Source organism: Anoplophora glabripennis, unplaced genomic scaffold, assembly GCF_000390285.2.
Source record: "Anoplophora glabripennis isolate ALB-LARVAE unplaced genomic scaffold, Agla_2.0 scaffold1, whole genome shotgun sequence".
Lineage (NCBI taxonomy): Eukaryota > Metazoa > Arthropoda > Insecta > Coleoptera > Cerambycidae > Anoplophora > Anoplophora glabripennis.
In genome coordinates this window covers 4,203,326-4,223,280 of record NW_019417028.1, presented here as the reverse complement: position 1 = coordinate 4,223,280, position 19,955 = coordinate 4,203,326, and the positions used below count along the sequence as shown (strand labels likewise).

At 33.7% G+C, this 19,955-nt stretch overlaps 1 protein-coding gene across 2 annotated transcripts; it reads left to right on the top strand.

Annotated features, from left to right (window-relative positions):
* Positions 1 to 1,532: 1,532 nt before the first annotated feature.
* Positions 1,533 to 18,051, top strand: LOC108912860 (uridine phosphorylase 1). 2 transcript variants are annotated; one of them, XM_018718373.2, is made up of 7 exons: positions 1,533 to 1,771; positions 11,703 to 11,826; positions 13,106 to 13,267; positions 13,420 to 13,605; positions 16,199 to 16,337; positions 17,084 to 17,277; positions 17,351 to 18,051. In XM_018718373.2, the coding sequence occupies exons 1-7, from the start codon at positions 1,617 to 1,619 to the stop codon at positions 17,531 to 17,533; spliced, it is 1,143 nt and encodes a 380-aa protein (XP_018573889.1). In that variant the 5' UTR covers positions 1,533 to 1,616; the 3' UTR covers positions 17,534 to 18,051. The 2 variants fall into 2 exon arrangements, with proteins under 2 accessions (XP_018573889.1, XP_018573821.1); XM_018718305.2 differs by lacking the exon at positions 1,533 to 1,771 and adding an exon at positions 4,697 to 5,067.
* Positions 18,052 to 19,955: the final 1,904 nt, after the last annotated feature.

Sequence of the window (19,955 nt, the reverse complement as noted above, 5' to 3'; positions counted from 1 at the left end):
TTTACTCAGCCGCATCTATTCCCAATTTTTTTTTGGATAATTTGAGAATCACCCTGTATAACCGGCCGACTGTAGGCTGTATTAAAATGTCCCTACAGGTAGATTCAGCTGATTTAATTTAACAAATTCCTAACTATTCAGTATCACTGTGGTATTCACAGTGCTCTTATTACCGTGATTTATTGTTTACATCAGACTAGCAAGTGTTCAAAATGGCCTGTGTTTATAGCAGTGTAGAATTAATGGATATTGTTTTACTGTATGACGAATCAAGACAAAATTCATTAGCCTAGCATACCCCTGTTCATACATAATATTTTTTTTTATTTTCGAAATATGCTTTGATGTTCAATTATCAAAGAAGGTACGAGGAAAATTTTGCTGAATGTATTTTGTCAATCGCGTTGCACATTTTTTCGATATGATGGATTAAGTTCAAGATAAAACAGTATTTTTGCAACAATCAAGACACAGATAAGTTATCATTATAAATAAATAGGTTATAAATTATCTTCCCTGTAAGTGTTCCACGCCTATTCATTGAATTTTATAAATAGAGTGACCTTTTCAAAGTCACAAAGTGATCAAGACATATTGCAATGGTCCAATCAAAGGGTTTTTATATTAAAAGTAACAAAAAAAATTAAAAGCCAACAAAATGGGGAAAATGGTGCTTTTATTTCTTTTCGGCGTGACACGGTAAATGTTCCTATAAATTCGTTTTATGCAGGGTATTAAAAATAAGAGAAATGAATGGTACAGTCTTTCTGATCTCAATTGGAGGACAAAGAGCTAGGCAGTATGTACCAGGTTCGGTCGCTACATGCACGCGCGGGCAAACGGCGCACAAACACAGCCGCACTGGGCGACCGGCCGTAAATTTCAGTTGTGTAAAATTACCGATCAAAATAGATGACGATGCCCCTGAATCGCCGCCTCTGAACTATATCATATATCATTGCCAAATTATTTATTAGACTATATCTTGTACCAAATTTCAATTGATTTGATTACCCCGTTTGGAAGATATAAACAGAAACAGATTTTTTACGAAAATTTTAACACCTGTGTTTTGAAAACTAAACGTTTGCATATAAATTGTTTTCTCGTCTTTTTATACATTTTTCTTAACGTATGTACATCACAATTTCTACCATCTGCCTTCACGATCGATTTTATAGAGTTGTTCACGTCAAAAGTAGAGGGTTAGACCCATCCCGGCACCCCCCGGCCACGCCACTGGCGACAAATGTAGTGCAACTCCTTCGGGTGGATCCCAAGATGCAGAACCTTGAAAAGGCTGCATTGTTATTATAACCCTACTTAATTCCCACGATGCAGTCGACCGACGAGGCTTGCTTGCATGCAAAAAGAGACAGTTCGGTCCCCTTACGGTGTGCTAAGTTTGCTCTGCCGATATGAATGTTTACTTATCACCTCTGAATACGCGGGAAAAGCCTCGCGTATCCTCAATTTGCGCTTGAATTTCTGAAAATTGATAACTACTTTGATAAAACGCGAAGGTTTGAGGATTGTATATAAATTGCATATTCGCACAGCAGTCCACAGACCGTGCGATTACGTTGTGGTGTTATTTTATTCAGCCGTGATTGACCATGCAGCAAAGCAAGGAAGGGTGTTCGGGTAGTGGTGTACACTCGAATGACGAACAAGTCGACGTAGACATCGAGTTGAGCGACTCAGAGACGGAGGAAGAGTTTTTGCAGAAGTACGAATGCGTGAAAGTATATAGAGATCCAAAGGAAACTAGGTAAAATCAAAATGAATAATACGAAATATATTAGAAAAGTATAATAATAGGTACTAACGATTATCATACCATACAGGGTGATCTATTAACGATACGGAGAGGCTGTATATAGGAAACTAGACGTGCTACGATTATGGGGTAAAAAATCTATTAACAAATACGGTGAAAAGAAATTGATTTAAAATATTTTCAAGATTGTAACTTCACCGCTAGAGGGCGCAACTGCTATAGTGTTTCGAAATTTCGCTTATACAGGGTGAGTCAGTCAGTTTTTTGTAGTAGGATTTTAACAGTTGATAGATAATCATTTTTTAATAAGAAAAGTTCCTATAAACGTAGGTCTTAGAACGCTTCGTTTGTGAGATATAGGGTGTTGAAAGCAAAATTTTTTTAAGAATATTTCTTAATATCTCTAAAAGACCAACATATATTGAACTGAAATTTGGTATTCATAACACATTAGTTAGGGTGAATAAAACAAAGATATCCGTTTTCCATTTCACACACCAGTGACGTGCCTGAAGTGGGTTACAGCCCCCTTTAAAAAAACAATTTGTATGCCCGTGGATTTTTCTGGAAAATAACATCATTTCTAAATTTTTTAATCAATTCTGAACAAAATAGCTCTGTTTCAATTTTTTATAAAATGAACGGTTTTTGGTTAAATTCATTAGGCATGAAACTGTTCCAACGATATTGGTAATACATTTGTAATAAGAAAAATATGATGTACCCTGAAAATCAACAAAAACGATTAAATGTGATAACGTTGACATAAGAACGCAAACATAAGGCTTTTTTTCGCGAGTGAAGTAGTATGTTGTGGTATGTGTAATATGAGTGAGTGAAGAGATTTAAACTACCATATAACAGCTATGATAAAAATAGTGACCACAAGTCGGATATTCACCAATATTCAGTAGTGAAAAAAAGCCTATTGTGTAACGTGTGTGCCAATTAGTCACTTATGCACCATAACTAATGTGTTATTAATACCAAATTTCAGTTCAATATATGTTGGTCTTTTAGAGATATTAAGAAAAATTCTTAAAAACAGTTTGTTTTTAACACCCTATATCTCACAAACGAAGCGTTCTAAGACCTACGTTTATGGGAACTTTTCTTATTAAAAAATGAATCTCTATCAACTGTTAAAATCCTACCACAAAAAACTGACTCACCCGGTATAACCTAAGTTGAAAATTCACTTTTTAGATAAACTGTTAAACCCTTCACAAGTTTTGTTTGAACTTTTTTTTATTACCATAGCAACGCCAGTACGAAGGACGCCATCTTGAAATTTTTAAATTGTCATAACTTCTAAATGCCTTAATCGATTTCAAGAAACGACGGCTCATTTTAAAAAACTATTAATGAAATTTGTTTTTATGGTACGGGAATGAAAATATTATTTACCTGCGCGGTAGACGACACTAATCAGAAAAGTTTTGTAATTGGACTTATTACACTTACAATATTAAATTTCTACGCTATGTTTGCATTTTCACTAAAATTGAAATATCTCACAAACTGTAAGTCCTAGGTATGCAGAAGCTTTAATAAAGTTCACCTATTTTTTTACGGTGCTTTCAAAAATACAGTAAAATACAGAGTGTTCCATTTAAAAATACATAAATTTGATATGGTACGCTTTTTCTGGACGCCCTGTATATTTCAAAATATTTTTAAAATGTAGCCGTAATCAACCTACGCATACCCACCTAAACAGGTTTCTGTAACATTTGCCGTTTGGTCCCTAGAGACCGAGGCGTTACTGGTGGCCCACCCTGTATATCTTTCATTAAGGTTCTCTGAACAATGAACTAAGGAAAACCTCTTACATTAGATTAACACCTATGCCCTATTATAATTAAATTTAAACTTTCTGAGAACAAAATCTTATCTTATTGTGCCATATAACGTCACTTATATCTTTTTTACCAGGTGTGTATGATTTAAAATCTCTAGGTTTATATTTAAATGAATATGTAAACATCCAATTAGGCCAACTTTTTCCAAAACGCATGTAAATCGTTAAGTATACAAGGAGTCACAATGTTATTAGTTTTAACCAAGTATTCGGAAGGCCTAATAGAGACAGAAAGTCGAAAGAAAAGAAAGAAAAAACGTTGAAGCGAAACAGCTGATTTCCCCAGTCTCCTTGAATTTTGCAATTGGTTTCAAACCCAACCCCAACTTTATTAACAAACTGCTATTGGCGGATGAGTGTTCTTAAATAAGCAAGTACCATACTAGCACACTATAAAGATATACGTACTACAAAGTGAATAATTAGGTAATTAATCATAATACTAAAAACTCACTCAATTATAAAACAAAGCTGTTTATTCGTCGTTCACTACGTATTAAAAACGCATTAAAAGCTAAGTTAATGACCGCGTATTACAGTAGGTCAAGATTCTCTCTCAATACACCTTTGTGGGTCAGCGGTCATGAGCGGTCAGAAAAGGGGTATAAACATGAAATTATTTTTTTTTCGCGTAAATATGCGATTAATATTTTTCTATCTTAATGGCTTATCGCACTATACACGTATAGTTTCAATGATCTGTTGCTGTCAATATGAATTCTTTTTTCTTCATATTTTGGATGAAAACAGAATGATATACGCTCAGGGTCCAAGCTTACGCATTGATCTTATCAGCTAATCATCCAGTACGATAAACATAATTGATATCAAGGTCGCTTTGGACATGTGTGTCTCAGGGACATCCACGAATTACGAACGACATACTAAGTCATCAAAATCTACCTGGTTCACCCCACTGCCTTGCACATAGCACAACAATGAAGTAGCAGATGTACACGGGGGTTTTTAAACTACAAAAGATCGCGCTTCGCAGGTATATATCAGACCACTGGGTACGTCGGATGTGTCATAGTCATCCACAATATGCAAGTGTTTGCTCACAGCGATAGCCGTGTTTGTTCTATAGGATTGAAAACTGGGAAAAAAACACGTTATGAGATCCGCGAATGAATTGCACAAAGTTGATAAGTCCGTATCTCTGACCGTCCACAAGTGTCAGTAGGCCGCGCGAATTGGTGTGGATACCTACTGTGATTTTAATTTCTTGTGATACTTGTTTGGGAATAATGCAGACCAACGGGAACGGGTGTTCTAAGGGTACCAATGGGCATTCCCATCTCAATGGGTATTCGAAGGATGATTATTTTGACGTGGTGTACGATTTGAGCGATTTTGAAGAATCCGAAGAGGAGTTTGCGAAGAAATACCAATGCAGGAAGGAACACGGACTTGTGGTGAAGACTAGGTAAATAAAAAATTGTGAAAATACCGAGAAACCCTTTTTTTAAGTGAAATGTACCATATTTATTTAAAAAAATTGAAACAATACAAAATATTGAATGGAAACAGGTAGAATACGCTCTTTGGGTAGCTAAATCGGAGCTAATTGATGTCTTATATATACAGGATGTCACGAAAATTAGTGCAAAATAATTAGAGGGTGATAAAACATCAAAAACTAAGCCATTTTTGTACGCCATGACTCTACTATCTTTTGTTTTTGAGACACAGGAAAATTAAAGAAATTCTTTTCAAAAGGCTTGTAAATATTTTTGACCCAATCAAGGTTATGTCGAGCATAGCAAGTATACCAACTAAATCAGTTTATAATTCTAGGAAAATATTCAAATGGTACGTTTTTGGTGATTTTAACAGAAACACCTTTTTGTGCAAAATGAAAATTTGCATACATTGTAAAAACCTAAAACCTAACACCAACGTGGTTAATAAACTCAAAATTTACTTGTACCAGATTTCAATGAAATACATTGCTTTTTGAAACAGAACAGTTATAAACTCTAAAATATAATTTTTGATGCCCCATAGTTCAAAAGACGACAGACTGGCCCAGAAAAAGATTGCATATTTTTTTTTTGTTTTATAACAGAATTTTTTGCATTCATTAAATTTTATTTAAAAGATGTAAATATTCTGGGAAAAGTGTTTTTGATTGAAGAGAGTAGTTAAATCAGTTTTTGCAGTTAACTGATTGAAAATACGTGGTATCAAGTTAGTTGTGAATACGACTAATTTAACTAATTTGAGAGCAGTTGTTTTTATTTATACAGAAAGACGTGCTACACACCCTGTATATAAAATAGTGTGAAGAAAAATGGTACAAGTTTTTATTTATATATCTATACCATTAATTACCAAACCACTTTGTGAGTAATACATTTTATCTCTTGTAAACGCTAGAAATGGTTGCTTAAAATCACCTATAAACGGAAATCCCATCATTTTATCAAAAAGACACATATTTCCTGTAAACGTAACAAACCGCTATAAAAGTGTCGATACCACAGTGGGTAAGTCTGAAAGAGTGAGAATTTTTAACATACTTGTTGATGTTTTTGCTAAAAATCAAAATTTTTAAAACCTGCTCTGACAATAATATTGCTTTAATAAATTGTCCGATATTTTCAAGATAAAAATTTAGATGTGAAGTAAATATAACATGTGACACAAATAAAGACTATTTTTAATCTTAAATCGAATGCAGAATCAAAGCCGCAATTTAAAATTGTTGAAAATTGATGAAGGTTGTGAGTAATAAAATTGAAATACGTTACTTTGAACCTTTATAATATTTGATTCATTGCTAAATTCATATATCAAGCTAAGCAATATATCGTTATACACTTCATATTTAAAATTATGTAGGGGTGTTATTCAGAGTTTAGAAAATTAAGTACATCAAAGACTTCTTTCCATTCGAGAAGAATCATTTTTTTGCATTTCTCATATTTGCTAAAATGTACCTTTCTATTTATAGCAAATTACCTAGACCTTTGATACAAATATAATGGATCATTATTACAGATAACGTTTGTTATTTCGTAAAAAAGGATGATGACGAAGTTTTTCGAATAAACCAAGTTGTTTAGTTTGTATAGAGTGAGCAAATATAAATAAGGTTTATGGGCAGCACAAAAAACTTCCAAAAATGAAATATCTTTCGTTTGAGTCGCTATTATAGTTACTTAAATTTTCTCGAAAATCGAGCCCCAGTCTGTTCTAGATATAGAAGAAACCTCTCAACAAATTACATAAGTTTGCCCACCACCAGGTTATTATTTACTGCATATATGTGATATATATCAGTAAAAAGCTGAAATAGACACTTGAAGAGATAAACGCTAACCTTCGTAATTTTGATTGAACGAGAGAAGAGATAAAGTCAGGTTACAAAAGTTATAAACTACCTACCTGCTCTCGCGTAAATGTAATGGCAGAGAACGAATAAAGAGATTTAGGAATTATATTGGCGAATCACATTTAGACAAAACTATGTTATTTTGGGTACCCCACATATTTATCTGATTAGTTTAATAGAAAATAACAGCCACATAAAAAAAGTTGTCTGTACTTTTCATGCGACATATGTTATCCGTAGCATATTTATCTCCTGATCACGAATCCGGTGTCAGAATTAAGCTGGAATTTCCTAACCTCAAAAGACAGGTCAGAAGTAGCAAAAATTCATGAAAAAGTGCTAGGAAAAATGCAAAAAAATGTTGTTTCTATATTCAAGTGTTCATTTATATGGTTAAGACACCGCCGAACGTGAATCCGCGGTCAGAATAGATGGTTCTTTTTCTAACCTCAAAAAAAAAAAAAAAACGGGACAATTAAGGTCAGATATCACGAAGTTTCAAACAATAACAGATTCGCGCCAAATTTGGTATACGGGGGTTTTCAGGGTCGCTGATCACGGATCCGTGGTCAATTTTGCAAAATTCAAGATGGCGGATCCAAGATGGCCAACCAAATGTTCAAAAAATAACAGATTCTAACCGCGGATCCACGTTCAGCGGGGTCTTTGCCATATAAATGAACAACTGAATATATAAAAAAAATATTTTGTATTTCTCCTAGCACTTTTTCGTGAATTTTTGCTATTTTTAACCAGTTTTTTGAAGTTAGGAGATTCCTGTGATGTGATATCTCAATTCTAACAACGGATTCGTGATCAGGAGGCAAAAATGCTACGGATAACATATGTCATATGTCGCATGAAAAGTACAGCCAACTTTTTTTTGTGTGGCTTGAATTTTTCTTGGCTATGTTAGGACCCCCACAAATTAAAATGTGTAGCATCCGGTAGCAACAGCTGAGCTTAATCACGAATGGAATTACCGTCTTTTACCTGTTTGCTACCTGACTCAGACTTTGAACTTGTTTATGAGTTATCGAAAATAATTATTTTACATTTAATTAATCAATTTCGAACAATTTCGGATTTTACGAAAAAAAAAACTTTCCAAGAAAAAATATATCTCTTCGTCAGCATACGCAGTGACCTACTGAGAATGACATTTTTTTTCTTACATTTTTTAAATAATGATTCGATGTCATCAATTTTGTGTCGAATTTGAGGTCATAAAGAATATATTGGGCTTAGTGAGAGCTTTTTACGGATATTTGGAACTACGATCTCTTGAAATGGGCATATTTCCGTATAACTTTAGTGCAATAATTTAATTTTTTGCCTATAAAAACTATTAGGAAGACATTTGCGTCATAGGTACAGAACTTTGTAATAAAAAGGCCACCTGTAGGCGAAAAAACTTGTTTTCAGCAAATTCTCCAAGAATTACGAAACAAATAAATCACAAACTCATCAAGGTAATCGTACGACAAAGAGTCCTTACACAGAGCAGGTAATTTTTTTTTGTCATTAGCTTCAGTACCTCCGTCACCAAAAAATTTGCATAAGACCTCGTGCGGAACCAATTATATTCGCATTTTCGTTACCGCTTGCCAATTTTTATTGTAAGATCAAGCAAGTGAACAGCATTGCCTAAACTTTCTCTTGACAGCAGTATAACAGTTACGTTTTTACGGTACCAAGAAAGTTTCTCTTAAAATATTTCATTATCTCCTTTCATAAGAGCGTTATTAGTTAAAGTTACGTTCCTGCAGGGAACGAATTAGTTTAGTGTTGTTTGTGTATAAAATGCAGGAAAGCCAGAATCATTGCGATTATTACGAGAGCAGTAGCAGCAGCAGCAGCAGCAGAAGTAGCAGCAGCAGCAGTGAAAGTACAGAGGAACGTGAATGCGAAGAAGGAACCTGTAAAGCGGCGAAAACGAGGTACAGAAGATATCAGTAACCAAATATCGAGTCGTTGGAATGAAAGAATTTTTGGTATAGAAAAATAGGTTTCGTAACAGTTTTGTAGGCAAGTAATACATACCGTTATGACATTCCTGTAAGTAAATTCTTAAAAAACACGTTATATCATGAATGAATAATAATATTTAATATAAATATAAAAAAACACTTCCTTACTCTTTAGAATTCGCAGTTTTAAATTAGTTTTATTGTTCTATGAAGGAGAAAATGTCGAATGGTACAATAGTTTTATTGCATAATTCTCACCTGACAAAATATTTGACAGTTTCAATATGTTTGGCACTCAAATCTACAGAAAGTTGTCATGTGACCCAGTCTATGATATAAATAATTATTCATATTGATTGAGAATAAGCCAATATTGCCAATATACAGGGCGTTTTCCAGTCCATGTCATAACATCGTGAGATTGTTCCTTTTAGACCAAAAAGCTTTATTGAATCAAGGATCTAAAGTTACTTTTTTTCTTTCTGATTTTTTTTAACTCAAGTCTCATCGATCGATCGATATTTGAACTTATCCTGTAATTGGGCTCTGCCCGTTGGGTATTTTATTTCAATAAACAATAAACAATCAACAATATTTGGAATAAATCAGTATACTTTCTTTAAACCTATATCCCTTCATTGTGTGTATATTAAAAGCAATATTTCCAATTTGTAAGGTCATTCCTTTTACGTGAACTATGTTCATTACAGTAATACCAACAATAGTGAGACAATTCCTAAGAATAAAGCAAATATTTTTTATTGTTAATACTCGTTGCACTGTAGTAACCAACCATTAACCATTACAATATACTATATACAAATCAAGGTTACCTTAGACTCTACTGTGTCGACCTTGATTAATGTCTTTAAACTTGACCTTTACAATTTAGAGGATGGTATAAATTAGAAGCGATTCAGATATGGTTTTTTAAAACAGTAAGAATGGAAAAAAACTGGTTGATGTCGCTGTTCTGGGTTTATCTGCAATAAATTTCTATTTGATTTTTTTATTAACCCAAGTACATTGGACAGTTCAGTTTTTGTTTTTGTATTATTTAAATTATTGTGTTATTTTACATTTCTCAAACTTTATGTCACTCAGTTCCAACAGAATATATACAAGGTGTTCCATTGAAAACAATCGGGATAATTTGACAACTTTGTTATCTTCATTTGATCTGATTCAGAATATGATGTTTCAGGAAAATTTTCTCCGAAAGGGATGCAAAATGTTTATATTCTACTCGTAGTTTGCTTTCACAGAATTTTTGAACGATCTTATCTTAAAGAAAAAAGATAACACACATAATACATTTAAAGATAATGTCACCTTGTTCATAAAGATATTACAGAAAATAAATCCCTACTTATAGGATTTACTAATAAAATGATATTCCAGTATTTATATCTCTTGATATTATTGTGAACATTTAAAACAGGTGAGAAAAATGCAAGACTAATAAGATTTCTAGCAAAGATAAGGCCATACAAAACAATAAATAATAATCAATTGTTGATTTTATCACCTTTAATATTGACCTAATTTTTGAGTGTTTCTGTTAAGTGGTATTCATATAAATTCGATTAAAATAATAAATTATTTTCTTTATATAACAAACTTCCTAGTAATATTTGTACGTATTGAAAACTATTTATAATTTGAGTCCAATTGACTGTCCAATTAAACTTTGACTTGCGAGTTATTTACAATAAATTTATCGAGAACGAGCTCCTGTCGTGACATTGTTATCAATATTAATGATAGTTAAAGGTAATTTGTCAGGGTTAAATTTTGCTCATGAGGTCAATGTCGACACCTCTACTTGGAAAGATAGCACGTTTAGATTTATCACATTTTCCTGTGATAAAATTTTCATCATTCGTATGCATATTTGAAGTCACACGGAAAATTACAATTTAATTATTAAATGTTTTTCACAATAATAGTTGTTTACATTTTTTCCATAGGACAAGTTTGCCGCATGCATCAACTGTGTAGCGTTGGGTTAAGCGCTGTTGTCGCGTTGTGATGAAACTCCCCAATATTAATACTCGCTGTATTTTGAAAACTGTTAATCTTGCGCTCCTCTAATATACAACTTTTTTGTTCATTTATAATTACTCTATCTCATGCTGATGTAATGACAGTCAAACTTCTTACACCCTGTATAGCAAATTCTCTGAAGATATGTGACAATGACTCATAAAACTTGAACTAGTGATTTCGCGAAAGTTAAAATTCACTAAATGTGTAAATAATCAACTGTTTGGTTATTGTTTATAAAGAAAAGTACATAATCAAAGAATTTAAATTGAAAGCTATATTTATTGGTTTTTTTCTTACCGTAAATTTTAAAGATACTATACAGGGTGTTAATAAAAGGCAAGAAAATAACATACAGGAGCTGCATCTTTTAAAATTGTGGTGTATCTCGTTGATTTGTTTTTTTATCATCTTCATCAATATCTGACCAAAAAAATATAACTCTTTTCCGAAAGACTCTAATAATAATTATCTTTTTAATACCTATTATATAAGATGTAAATGATAGGTTTAGCCAAACTTTAATGGCATATTCTACTGATGTAAGTAATTAAGGTTTGCCCTATAAAAATTTTTGATAGGACGCCTCCCTACGGAGATACAGGGTGTTAAAAGTGTAAAATATCTACACCCTGTATATACCTATTTATCAATAAACAAATGTTACAGTTTCTCTATCTTCTTTTAATGTACCCCTTTTTGTTACAGATACCCAGATGGAACCGTACGGTTGAGGAACCCACACATCGAACTCATGGACCAAGATATCTTGTACCATTTAGCTCTTGGCAGCGAATCACATGATCTAGTAGAAATGTTTGGTGATGTGAAGGTAGGTAAAGCAAAAGATGTGCGTTGTCTTAAATTGAAGATATATTTATAAATGTTTTAGTTATTGATACACACATCTTTAGTTGTTCCTGGTTTTCCCAGCGAGTGCAAATATTGTTTATCACCGTGATATTAGCCTGTAGCTTCTGTTATTTTTATTGCAAATAATTAAAAATATTTCAATGAAATATTTTTTCTGCCTGGATTCCAATGAATTCTGATATAAATAATTTTAACATGAAAAAATAGTGAAATAGTAAAAGTTATTTACTTAAAATTCTTCTTGTTATAGTACTTGCTTAACTATTTTATGCAAAAATTGTATACACTGTAAGAAAAATTGAATTTATTTTCAATCAATATGATTATAGCAATAACTTTATTTGCATCTGATTTATAACTTTGGCAGTTTCAAGTGCTTATTTTCTTTTTGACCTCCATGTATTTTATTTTAAAATATTTGGTGCCATTCATCAGTCAGCACATTCACTAAAGACCGAATTTTATCAGACAGCAAACATAATTGATATAAAAATAGAAATTGCCGGAATTTTATTTTTAATTTTTTTGGAGGGACAACTTTTCTTTACCTTTTAAAGACGTTTATATTGAGGCATACATAAATAGCCTCATAAAACGACGGGGTAGCTAAAATTAGACGATGAATAATCCGCAAATAAATTTAATTCAAATATTTCATATATGTATTCAGTATAATGATAATGTGTAGTATTAAATATTCTAATTTTAGTTTTCGCAATAAAAAGTAAAATTGCAACAAATTTTTAATAAACCTTTTATATGTACGAGTATAAATATTTAGAATATGTACCATTGGTTTGTAACATTGTACATATTAGACACTCACATTTCAAACAGAATTACATTTTAAATTGTATAATTTAGTTGATATAATTATTTCCTTATAATGTCAAAGGTCAAAAATCCTCGATTTAATCATTGAAAAAAAAACTGGAACAAGTCTTGAAAATTATAAATAAATAAGATTGTGCGACAGACCAATGTCTATTTACGAAAAACATTAATTATAATCAGAAAGTTTTGTAAATGAAATGGAAACATCTAGATGCTGAAAAAAAAGTCCATTTTAAAAACAAAATATCTCCTATCACTTAGTATAGCATTATTCCCAACAGAAAAATAAAAAATTTCATGTTGAAACGTGTCTTAAAGCTTACTATTAATTATTAATTAATAGTATGCTTACTGTTTTATAAAATTAATTGTATCCTATAAAATTTTAAATTGTTTTTTTTCAGTTCGTCTGCATGGGCGGGACCCCAAAGCGAATGGAACACTTCGCTTATTACATTATGAAAGAAATTGGTCATAGGTTGCCCACCGGGACACAACTTATGGACATTAGTCAGTATTCCTACCGATACAGTATGTACAAAGTTGGACCTGTACTATCAATTAGTGTAAGTCTGTCACAATTTTTTCCTTATGCTTATTTCCATCTCAATTATTTTTCGTTGGCCAAACTGATGCTCACTTATTACTCCTAGCATTAAAAATTAAAATGAAGCAAAACGTAATCGATCTGTTAACCAAGATAACTATTTTGTTACAGCATGGTATGGGTGTGCCTTCCATCGGCATTCTGTTACACGAAATAATCAAATTGATGTACCACGCGAAATGCAGGGACCCAGTTTTCTTCCGGATTGGAACTTGTGGTGGGATAGGACTAGAAGGGGGCACGGTTGTAATTTCCGACGACGCCGTAGATGGCATGCTGAACCGGTTCTATGCAGTGGTAAGTACAAAATACCAAATAAACAATCGAACATTGTATTACAGCCATACAGTGTTTGATCATTCTGAATACATTTCATTTTGGCAGATCTCTCGTAAACTTTTCGGCTGTTTAATTTTCATTTGGCCGAAGATTTGATATTTTTTTGGTAATTTAAGCAATAAGACATTGTGGATGACCGTATTATTTCTGTCTATTTTGCTCATTTGCGTGTAACGAATACATTTTTGCTGATATACTTCATCAGTTTTTTTTATAATAGTTAACTAGCTTTGAGGGAAAACTAAGTAAGTTATAAAGTTATTACAGCTTCAACATAACACTCTGTAGTTTAAATTATGCAAAAATATATAAAGTCTGTTACCTTCAAATATTAAAAAATTCAATCTAATAATTTCTTTGACCAATGCATCGCCATCAAATTCTTTAACTTTTGATGGATTTGAAATAAACAGTGATTGCTTGTTGATTAGTAAATACGTTATTATTTATTTGCTGATGTTTGTTTTTATGCTTAATAATATTACGCAAAAAGATAAACTGCTTATATCGTTTACGTGAATGTGTTGCCATTGAAATTTTATCAAAATTTGTAATAATGAGGTCATAGCGATTATTACAGGAAATTTGTTTTATATGTATTCAAGGACACACGCAAACAGTTTTTGCAACAGCAAACGTATTTAATTTTGTTATTTTTTGTATTTTTTAGTAAGTGATTTAATTGACATAAAGGATCCTGAACTGCACACGCCAAACTTTACTTGGTAAAGGAATAGACCATCTCAAGATAAGAAATAATGTTATACAGGGTGATACATACATAATGTCATAAGGCAAGAAAGAGTAGTATGGTACCTCCGTATTGAAAATGGCAGTACAGCTAAAAAACACTCACTCATACGTCCATAGCACTTTGTTAATAAAGTTCCGCTGCACTTTGATTTTGAAATCAATTGCAAAATTCAAGACGACTTGGGAAATCAGCTGTTTCGCTTCAATGTTCGAACGCCCTATAGTCTGCCGATGTGATCTGTTGATTTTCCGTTTTTATTAGGCCTTTCGCATTCGTGGTTAAAATTAATGACATTATGACTGAATCACCCTGTATAAACATGGTTCATGGAACATTTCATATTCTTGATACAAACATGTATTTGTTATTTAAACTGAAAAAAAACTCTTAATGACTGACATAGTTTTATGAATTTTGGAGTACTAACTTAACTAATTATATTAATTTTAATTCGTTCAAGACATACTTTTATTCCAAAATGGCTTTAATACCTTCACGATTATTTATTATTAAATCCGTGCGCCGCGACTGCATGTAATCCGACTAAATTGGATTTTAAAACGGTTACCGAATGCTTGTTTACACCGAAATCCAATTATCTATTGTTAGGTTAGGTTATGCAGACCTGCTAGATTAACTCTCATAAACCGATCGTAAATTGTTCTATAGCCCGACCTTTGTTTGCCTACTTTGATAAGAGGTGTTTAAAGTGAATTCGCGTGTAATATATGCGGATTTAATACGTGCCAATTTATTAGCACTTAAAATCGGTCGTGTATTCTGATAACTAAATGTCCTTCCCAGAGATAAGTTGCATTAATTCAACTGGAATCCTGGTTATCGTATTTTTTTGCATCCTGTATTAAACGTGTGTTTTAATCTTTATTTTCTAGGATTAAATTTAGTTTTAATCCTTGTCAAAAAAACATTTGATCAGTTGGTTAAGTGGGATGGTGCAGGATCGGCCTAAGTTTCACGTAATAATTCTTGATTAATTTTCTCCAACAAATGACACTGCACTCAGGTGCTTTTGACGAAACGTTCTTATTTCATGTTTTTAAATTAGTACTTGCTTCTTCAATCGGTTAAGAAAAAAGCTAATTATTTCTTCATCAACAAGTTTAAGAGCTTATGCTTTTAGAATAATGTCTATTTTTTAAGTTACATCATCATGGTCCTCAATATTTCCAAGAACTCACCTTGAAAAATTATACACACGCTTTTTTCGCTTGGCAGCCTCGTACATTACATTCTTGTGTGGTTGATTGATAGCTACCCGAGTCTGAGAATAGGAAATAATTCACCCAGGCCAAAATTGCAAACAACTGATACGTGGAGGTCATTCATCTTGTCTGTCGTGGGTGGCGGTTTACAAACTTTGAAGTATGGCCATTAAGAACAAAAGTTGAATATAACGCGCTCGGAACCGTCGCCGTCATTGTAATGTAGTAGGTGTTTGAAGTTGTATAGTTAATTACTTTGTTTTAATGTGATTTTGGAAGTATTTCCAAAAAAAATCTAAATTTTCATGAAATGAAGCTACATACTGTGCTGGTCATTTCAGAATTACAATGCGCAGAACAGTGCATAAAACAATAAAAGAAAAGAACTATTTTATGATTGCTAGATGACGCCACATTGTTTAGTTTTTACCACTCGAGCAGAGTCCGTTTCCCCAGAGATTCGACAACAACGTAATGCTTAAAGATTTTTGTTTAGCTTTATGTTAAACTTTTTTATCTATTTATGTCAACCCTACTGTGAAATGAATACTACTTACCTTCGTTGTTTTTACAGCCAATGTTAGGAAAAATAGTGAAAAGACCTGCCAAATTCGACAGGAGACTCGTGAGAGAATTAAAGGCCCTTGCAGACAAAGACGATCCCTATGAAACCGTAACAGGGACCACTATGTGTGCCGATGATTTCTATGAAGGTAAGATGGTGCATGTTATGTAATTATTGTCCCAAGCAGGTACATACCCCTCAATGAACCCTTGAAAACCGATTCTTAGAAATAACAGAACAGAATATTCTTTAGATTTAGATTATTTTAAACTAAACTGAACGTAGAGAGTAGAAAAAATAGTAGAGATGTTTTAAAATCTTATGAGCTTTGACCTTCATATGCGCAGAAACATAATTCCGACCGTCGCCTAAATTATTCTACGTCCTAAAAACATTGCACCTATTATTCACAGTCTCTCTCGAGCTCTAGCGTAAACAAGCCTTTGATCCGATTACAAATATCATAATAAAATGCCCTATTCTTTATTATTTTAATTTAAACAATAAAAATATATATAACGAACGTTCGCCAGTTGACTTTATTGATGCCCGAACGCCTTAGCTCATTTCTAGTGGTCTAATTCTGAGTCAATGTTTTCACAACGTGCTTATTAGAAGAATTATGGGGATACGCCACGCCTTTCGCGCATTTCGCGGCTCATGAGATATTAAAAGATCTCTACTTCCGAGTCGAAATCGTTTTTTACAACTATACGGACGCCGCATAGTACGCTAAATATATTATTTGCATACTAGCGCGTACAATAGCGTGTATATACTAGTCCGACAAGGAAATAGCTTATATTTTACCATTCTCCTGTGTCATCTTCACAGTTGACTGACATTTGAAATCTAACAATGACGGTCCCGCTAGCAAATATCGTTTTTGCGTAGGTCAAGGTAGAACCGACGGTGCTTTTTGCGACTACACCGAGGCGGACAAGCTGGAGTACCTACAACATCTGAAGAACAACGGAGTTAAAAATATCGAAATGGAAGCTCTAGCGTTTGCCGCTCTAACGCACCACGCAGGGATCAGGGCTGCTGATGTCTGCGTCACGCTTCTGGACAGATTGAAGGGCGATCAGGTAACGAGAATCTTAAAAAATTATAACTCTTGGGCGAAGCGACGTATAAACCCAACTTCTTGCTTTTTTCCAGGTGTGCACGCCAAAGGAGGTGATGAACGAGTGGCAAATCAGACCTCAAGCGTTGGTGTCGCGATACATCAAGAAATATCTCCAAACCAAAGGCCGAATTTCTTTCGATGGACATGGTTCCGTGGCTGTCAAAAGCCCCAGGCGGTTCAAACTGGTTCAGCAGGAATCCCAGACGTTCGAGTAAAGAGGAACATCATTTTTTACATACCCACACCACGTACTTAACTATAACTATATTTAGCTTTAAATTGGTATGAATAGGAGATATCTGCGACAAAATTCTGTACAATTTTGAAACTGAAACACTGGACATGACATCCCGTCCTTCAGTACAAGACACTTTGTCGTAGATATCGTTGATTCCAGTGGCTTGTATTTATTTTTGACAAGCTTAGGCTTGTCCATAGTGTCTAAGAGGATTCCACAACCACCTGGAGCACAGGGACGTAAAACAATTGAAAAACCTAAATAATCGGAATTATGACGTCACCTGGAGATCGTGTGAAAAATGTCTTTAGAGTCATTAATACTGTTAGCCTAAAATTTTTGTTACATGGTTAGTTTTTAGAATCTGATACAATTGGTTGTTTACATGTTTATTATGTATTTTTATACTTCATCTTATACATTTACTTGAAGTTGCTTTAAATGCCAAACTGGGCAGCATGGAGTAATCATTGATAGAATAAAATTTAAACAATCGAAGTGTTAAAATTACAACAGAGGACTTTGCGAAGTGATCTTTGGATTCTTCTATGTATTGCCCACACTATTTTGCACCAAATATGTACAGAAATTAGCTTTAGTTGAGTGAGAGGTGGTATCAAGAAACGTATATTCAAATTTTGTATCTAAACATATCATGGAGAGACTTCTGTCGTATTCAACACAATCTGACCACATATTGTAGCTCACTGTACGCAAGAAAAATGTTTTTACTGCAAGTAACAATTTGAAGTAACCCAAGAAGCAGAAACATTCATATACAGGTTCGGAAAGTCCCCATGGTCGTTACGTGAGAGCGATAAAGTAAGTCATAGAAATCCGTGCGATAGAGAAGGATGGCTATAATGAAGGCGTCTCATAGTCACCGCCCGTTTCGCCCTTCCACAAATAAGATCCACTTCCACTTGTAATTCAGCGACCGGTGGTCATCTTTGATTTCGTCGTTTGCCTTTTCTTTAATAGATGTCACTACTTATACAATTCTAGGACTTACTTTATCGCTCTCACGTAACGGCCGATGTACCATGAGGACTTTCCGAACCTGTATAGAAAAAGACGCTGCTTCGCGATACGTTTGACCAATATTTTTCTTGAGTATGGAATATTTTACCACGCCTACCCGTGGGACCAGCACTTGGTGTGGTTGTGTAGATAAATTAGTACTAATCCATAGAACTCGGTTCTGGTCGGTAAGCGTGCTGGTCTCGCGGGAACCAATCGCTTCCGCAGTCGATGTTCCAAGTCATAAGAATTGATAATCCACAATGTCGATGTTGTAATATCTGTAGCCAGTATATAATGGACAATACATTTGTTATTATTAAACTTCATATGGTAGACAACGAGGTAGTATTGTGATTAAAATTTGCCTAAATGTCGTGGAGCTCCCGAGCAGTTTCAACGTTTTGACCTCGACCTGGTGATATATTTATTACTCATCGCTTTCTCTGCCACACGTTACGTCACCTGGCGCAGTGACATCCTCAGGGAAATAATTTAAGCGTTAACTGAGATGACGGCACAAAATCCAGTTTTCTGTCCTCCAAGAGGTCGAGTGTGTGGGACTGTTCGGCGGCCTGCAGCATCGTTATTGTTATATTGCTCACCGTTATAACTATATCGTTGTTCATATTAGAATTTTATATCAAAACTAAACGTAATTGCTTGTTTCGTGTTGATTGTTTTTATAAATATGTGAGACAAATGGAATTCATTGTGTATCGCACACCTACTTGTCCTGAATATAAAGGTTTATATAATGATCCTGCTGTATATTGTTATCGTGTACAACTGAAAATTTTACAATAAGTATTTGTATTACTGTTGACTATATTATTGATGTATATTTAGATTAGTCTGATTATATGCCACATAATAAATAAATATGTTCGCCTGGGCCGTACATTAATTTAACACCAAAACAAATTTTTGAGCAATGTTTTAATTGCCAGTGTTGCGAGAAACAACTACTCCGCGCGCTATATCCCCCGACCGACATGAATTATACCAACTCGCAACATCTAGTGCAACAGCTAGGATCGTTCGTCAGTTCCGGAGGAGTTGTTTCTCGCAACACTAGCAATTAAAACATTATGTTTCGCTCTTTGTGGGAGTCAGCACGACAGATGGAGCCATGTACAAATTTTTGAATAATTGAAAATAAATGAAGAAATTGATAGATGCAGGCACCTATATCGAATACAAATAATTCTAGGTTTTTCATGAGAAAATTGGAAAGGGAAAATATCTTTCTGTAAGTCGTATGAATTCCAAAGATATGGTTTTTCCGAAGTGCGTTGAACATGTATGAGTTTCATAGGCGTCCCTAAAAGGTAACAGGTAATAATAATTTGTATATAATGTGTAGAAAATTTCTATTA